The following is a 7,058-nucleotide window of genomic DNA, read 5'->3' on the forward strand; positions in this document are numbered from 1 at the left end:
GCATTGCATATGCAATTTGGAACAAAGTCATGGTGACAGTCATGAGAAAGCTAAAGGTGACCTATGGTTTACAAGCAGAAATCTTTGTTATATCTCCAAAACTTGTGATATTATCTGTACTGTACACTGTAAAAAATGCTGGGTTCCACACAATTCATTAATGTTGTCCCAACATGAATTGATTAAGTTAACATAACACAAAGTGTTTAAACAGAAAACAACTAAGTTGTCCCAAAAAAGTCTCAAGAACTGAGTGGTTTCAGCTCATTTTAGTTTGAACAAGCAGCAAAATGTTTTATGACATGTCAGAGTATATGACATACTGAATATTCTGCAAAGTTTCCCAGTGGTTTAAATGTGTCAAAAAACAACAACAATAGCCTACTTTATTATTATTATTATTATTATTATTATTATTATTATTATTATTATTATTCATTAATTTATTTTCTTTTTGGCTTAGTCCCTTTATTAATCCAGGGTCGCCACAGCGGAATGAACCGCCAACTTATCCAGCACGATTTTATGCAGCGGATGCCCTTCCAGCCACAACCCATCTCTGGGAACATCCATACACTCATACACCTGTACTGCATGTCTTTGGACAGTGGGGGAAACTGGAGCACCCGGAGGAAACCCACGGGAACGCAGGGAAAACATGCAAACTCAAAACAGAAACGCCAACTGACCCAGCCGAGGCACTACCTACTGCGCCACTGCGTCGCCCTATTATTATTATTATTATTGTTAATAATAATAATATTAATAATAATAATAATAATAATAATAATAATAACTGTAATTATAGGCAACAGATAAATACAATGAATTTTTAAATCTTTAATTGACTATATATCTTATATCTATGAGATTAGCCTATGTGTAAGATTAGAATATGAAATAGTCTCAATAATGTTTGCAATAGAATACTCCATCTCTTTTAGAATGTCATTATAGACATTTTACGTTATAACTAATGTAGTAGTTCAAACGATCTGTAACAGAGCACCTACAGTTTTGGAAAACACATCACTACATCGTTCATATTTCAAACAATGCATCTTACTGTACTATGGTAGTTCAGCCGTGAGTTACATTGCTATTTGGGAAAATACTCGAAATACACGAAACGAGATGCATTGCACTGCGTGAGGCAAATGGTGGTCACACCAGATTCTGATTGCTTTCTGAGCTGTTATTTACCTGTTAAACATTTGTATATGAAAAAACTTGAATATTACAATAGCATTTTCTTCATGGTTTTGCAAACATTACGAAAAACTCATATAAAAACTCAAATATTCTAGGGTTTTTTCTGTATACAAATGTCTGGTGCATTTCAAACAAAAGTCATGGTTCACTCAAAAATGAAAATGGTCCCATTTAGTTCCCCTCACGTGATTTATTAGTTTATTGTTTAATTAGACAGCATGATTATTGCACAGGTGTGCCTTAGGCTGGACACAATAAAAGGCCACTCTAAAGCCCTGCTCACACTGTGGGATTTCAGCCAAAATTTGGTCATCTGAGACAAATTTGGGAAATCTTAAAAAATCATGGTTCACCCAAAAATGAAAACATTACTCCCACTCAAGTGGTTTCTTAGTTTATTGTTTAATCGAATCATCTCTCTGTAAGCATTTTTGCGAGCCGTGTGTTTGACACTTGTGCGCTAGAAAGACATAAGTAATTTTTCACTTTGATGGGATTAATGATTATGAGGGTCATTCAATTCTCCTGCCATGTTCAATGAAGATCTTTGTCGTCTATGTGACAAGCCTTTATTGCAAATGGCAGACGCTCTGTAATTTGAGAGCCCATTTGCAGTGGCTTGTGTGTGTGCGCATCTCACATCTGAGTGATACGACACTATTTCCATCAATTCTCCTGGGTTTTTCTTCTTTTTTTAAAGTCAGAGGAAGGTTTGTTACATATCACTTTGCTTAATATAAGACCATCATGCCAAATGCTCAGTAAAAACCTTGATGCTTCAGTAATTTACAGTTGAAGGCAAAATTATTCGCCCTCCTGTGAATTTTTTAAAAATATATCTCAAGTGATATTTAATGAAGCAAGGAAATTTTCACAGTATTTTGTGTCATTTTTTTTCTTTTTATTGAAAGTCATTTTTGTTTATTTTGGCTAGAATAAAAAAACAGTTCTTAATAAATAAAAACATTTTAAGCACAATATTATTAGCCCCCTTAAACAATACACACCTGGCAAAAGTCTTGTCGTTGATCCCAGTAGTAAGAGCAACAAATAATAACTTGATTTCTAGTTGATCGTTTGGAAAAGTGGCAGAAGGTAGATTTTGATCTGTTGAACTGCATCCCAATCATTACAAATACTGCAAAGACCTATTGGAACTCGCATGGACCTAAGATTCTCATAGAAATCAGTCAAGTTTGGTAAAGAAAAAATCATAGTTTGGGGTTACATTCAGTATGGGGGCATGCGAGAGCTCTGCAGAGTGGATGAAGAGGGCAAATTCTTCAGCAGGATAGCGCTCCTTCTCATACTTCAGCCTCCAGATCAAAGTTCCTGAAAGCAAAGAAGGTCAAGGTGCTCCAGGATTGGCCAGCCCAGTCACCAGACACGAACATTATTGAGCATGAGAATTCAAAAAACTCTGGGAGTCCTGCAAGAACTCTTTCTTTGTCATTCCAGATGACTTTATTAATAAGTTATTTGAGATGTATAGATGCAGTCCTCCAAGCTCATGGGAGTCACAATATTAACTCAATCACTGCACCATGACTTTATATTCTATACTGTACATTATTTCTGTTAAGTAACAAGACTTTTATTTAACCAAAGTCAGACCCTACTGGTCTAATTAAAAATTAAAAATCAAGGCATGATCATATTTTATTTTGGTAAAATAAGCATAATCTACAGTCTTTTGCCTTTTAATTTAAGCCACTTCTGATACCAAAAGATCAACTAGAAGTCAAGTTATTATTGGTTGTTCCTAAAACTTGGATAGGCGATAAGACTTTTGTCAGGTTTTCAATTTTTCAATTGTCTACAGAACAAACCATTGTTATTCAATGACTTTCCTAATTACCCTAACTTGCCTATTTAAAAGAGCTAAATGTCACTTTAAGCTGAATTCTTGAAAATATCTAGTAAAATATTATGTACTGTCATCATGCCAAAGATAAAATAAACCAGTTAATATAAATCAATTATTAAAACTATTATGTTTAGAAAAATCTTTTCTCTGTTAAACAGAAATTTGGGGAAGTGGGGGTTAAATTAAACAGGAGGGCTAATAATTCTGACCTCAACTGTATATTTCCTATGCTAATTGTTTGCAGTATTGCTCAAGGCAGCTTACTGTATGAAGTCATTTTTAATATCATCCACATTAAGTTTGAAGTGTTTGCTATGGTACATCCATATTTATTCTTTTTTCCCCTCCCTTGAATATTATTCTAGTTTCAAACGTTCCCAGGAATGTCATGACTCTGTGGATCTCATCATACCAAATATGGTAGAAACACTGAAAATTACAAATGCTGGAATTACTGAGAATGACTTCCTTACCAATAACATTACCATTCCAGATGTGGACCAAGAGGCATTCAATATGCCTTTGTGCTTCACGGGGAACTGCAAAGCGCCACAATGTGTTGTGTATTTTCATTTAAAGCCAGAACATTGCGTACACAAAATGTTTCACGTCAAATGTCACGAATATTTGAGCATAAAAACAACATGGGGCAATAAGTGCAATTTCATATTTAAAAAATCAAGTCTGTTTTTAGTAGCATTATGCATTCTCATTTTTTATAATGTTTTATGGGGATTTTATTTATGAGGGATTGTTTTGTTTTGATTCATTTTTCTATGTGAACTAAGCACACACTAAAATATTAATCTGGAGCCTTAAAAAGGTTTATAAAATATCATCTCAAACGCAACAAGAAAATAAGCAGAATTTAGTTCAACCCTATAATTGTAGAGCCACTATTTTAATATTTGTCCTCTCATTTGCGTAATGTTTTCTGTGGATGTTTTTAATGAGGTCTTTATTATTATTCAAATGTTTATGATATGCACAGGGCAGGAAAAATTAAATTAAAGTGTGATAATAAATTTATTAATGATAATAAAAACATGCTTATTAAAAATGACACTGAAATATTAAAAGATATAAAGATGTGCAAATGAAAATCTTAAATATAAATCTGGAATAGTTTACGCAGACTTTAAAAAAAACTAACTAACATAAAACGGTATGTTAACTAACGGTAAAATAAAATATAAAATACCATATTTTGATAGAATTTTTGGTGACATTATGTATGTTCATGGCTATAAAAATTTATTAATTAATTAATTAAAATAATAAATGTATAAAAACAATAATAAAACAAATACAATTAATGACTAATTAATCAATAACTTTAATTATAACTTTAATATATATAAATATATATATATCTCGCATGAATAGCAGTGCGATATGGCTGTATATCGGCACTGGTGGGAGGCGTATGTTGGCGTTGGTGTCTCACCAGTGACAATACACAGCCATATCGCACTGCTACGAGTGTGATATTGCGTTTATACAACAATTTGATGGCATAATCGTGTATATAAAAAGAAAATCAAATACAGAGAGTCTCAAAAACTACTTTTTAAGAGGAACTACTTTCTTCCGTCATTCATGCACATCTGCAGCTGACCGTCAGAACAGCAGAAACCATTGCTCATTCACAAATGTCACTTTAGAGCTAGTATTTGAATGATTCTCTAGCATAATGTCTAAAGTGATGACAAAACGGTAATTTTGCTCACATTTTAAGATTATAAGGCTGAACAGCATGAAATGCATCAGTCTAGATAGATTTCCCAGTATTTCTCTGTTGCCATCGGGATTTCACAATTATTTACCCCAAAAAAGCCAGAGCAAAGCAAACACAACCAGATTACTATGGTATAAATAAAGCACTACAAAATACAAAAGATTAGAGAACCAGACAGAACTGTTGTGTGTATATATATATATATATATATATATATATATATATATATATATATATATATATATATATATATATATATATATATATATATATATACAAAAAAACAATAATATTAATAATACATCTAATGGGGGAAAAACTTTTCCAAGGCTCGAACCAGCGACCTTCTTGCTGCACTACCTACTGCACCCTTTTTAATATATTATTTGTTTCAAAATATATTTAAGGAGAATCATAAAGAGATCATTATGTACATTTTTATATATATAATGTAATTTCTTAAACATAATATTGGCCTTTTTATTTGTGACGTCTTTGTTTGACTGTTTATTTATTTTCAAATGTGAATGTCACTACTGTTATAAAAAGGATGACATGACCAACAATAATCTTTACAATAAAGCAATCATATCTCTGTAAGAGAGACAGGTCACAAACCAAAATACTATTGCGCCATTTATAACACCAATTTTGCATTCTAGCAATGAGATTTTATTATTTTTTTAACATTAAGGAAGCAGATGTGTGTGAAAATTTCACGGTGTAAGAAAAATCTCCACTCTCTTGTTTGCTTTGGGGCTGAAATACGACCTCCACCCCGAGATTCACTCATCTCACTGTAATCTCCAGCCCGCATCGTTGTGGCATTTTTATGGATGTACAAATTCTTATGTGTTCAACAGGCCGACTTCACAGAGAAGCTGCGAGTTCATGAGGAGACCTACATCTCGAGGTTAGAGCGACTTCAAAAAGCCTCTTCCAAATAGCACTGATGAGACGCCAAGAGGATTTTTCCCACCGGTATTTATTCATTCATTCAGAACGGGTCCGGAAATAAAACGGAACACGATTTATACAGCCAAATACCCTTCGTTTGCTGAAAATTTATCTCCCATGTTAAGCAAAACTGATTTATTAGTTTGTAAGATGATGATAACAACCAGAATTAATGACTGTTGGGTGATGTTGATTTATTTAGCACGATGATAAATATGAAATGCAGGGTCATATTTCTAATTTCTAATTAAAGAGGTCAGGGATTGGCTGTAATGCTTACTTTGTGTTGCTTTCTGAGTTTTGTGAAGATATTTACAGTAATAAAAAATGAAGTATTTTTGGTTCTGTTTTGGTTTTAGGCATGCAAATGTTTGCTTGACAGTCAATAAATTACCGATATTCACTTAAATTGATACATCTTGGATTAAACTTGTTAACTTAAACCAGCCAACAGGTAAAATAAATGATAAAATAACTATATAACAGTATATATATATATATATAATGAAAGCTTTTGGTCACATTATCTATGTTCATGTCCATAGAAAAACAGAGAAAGGTAAATACTACTACTACTACTACTACTACTACTACTACCACTACTATTACTACTACTGATAATAATAATAATAATGATAATAATACAATACATCTAATAGGGACAAGAAGTATAAAAACCTTATAATATGAATAATTAGATATAATATAATATTAAATATAATATAATAATATATATTAATATAAATTCAATTATAAATATAAATTTTAAATATAAATCTAGTAAGCACTGATTTTTACCTGTGGAGGTGGGGTTTAGCCAAACTGTTACATAATAAAATGGCTTATTCCACAACTCGTTGTTTTGGCTTCAATATTAGCTGAACATTTTTGAGTTTTGATACTGAAGTGTGAATTGGTGGGTGGAGTTAAATATCAGTGGGTAGAATTAAACAGGCAGTGATGTACTAGAAGTAAGCATTGATTTTTACCTGTGGAGGCGGGGTTTAGCCAAACTGTTACATCATAAAGTGGCTCATTCCACAACTCGTTGTTTTGGCTTCAATATTAGCTGAACATTTTTGAGTTCTGAAACTAAAGTGTGAATCGGTGAGTGGAGTTAAATATCAGTGGGTAGAATTAAACAGGCAGTGATGTACTAGAAGTAAGCATTGATTTTTACCTGTGGAGGCGGGGTTTAGCCAAACTGTTACATCATAAAGTGGCTCATTCCACAACTCGTTGTTTTGGCTTCAATATTAGCTGAACATTTTTGAGTTCTGAAAC

The 7,058-nt window shown here is 32.7% G+C and overlaps 1 protein-coding gene across 1 annotated transcript in view; it reads left to right on the plus strand.

The window, feature by feature from the left end:
- Positions 1-6,030, plus strand: part of cabcoco1 (ciliary associated calcium binding coiled-coil 1) — a 36,311-nt gene extending 30,281 nt beyond the window's left edge. The window contains exon 8 of the mRNA XM_056470012.1: positions 5,681-6,030. Coding sequence (XP_056325987.1) covers positions 5,681-5,764 — 84 coding nt within the window. The 3' untranslated portion in view covers positions 5,765-6,030. The remainder of the gene's footprint in view (positions 1-5,680) is intronic.
- Positions 6,031-7,058: the final 1,028 nt, after the last annotated feature.

The sequence above is a fragment of the Danio aesculapii genome, chromosome 12 (assembly GCF_903798145.1).
Source record: "Danio aesculapii chromosome 12, fDanAes4.1, whole genome shotgun sequence".
NCBI lineage: Eukaryota > Metazoa > Chordata > Actinopteri > Cypriniformes > Danionidae > Danio > Danio aesculapii.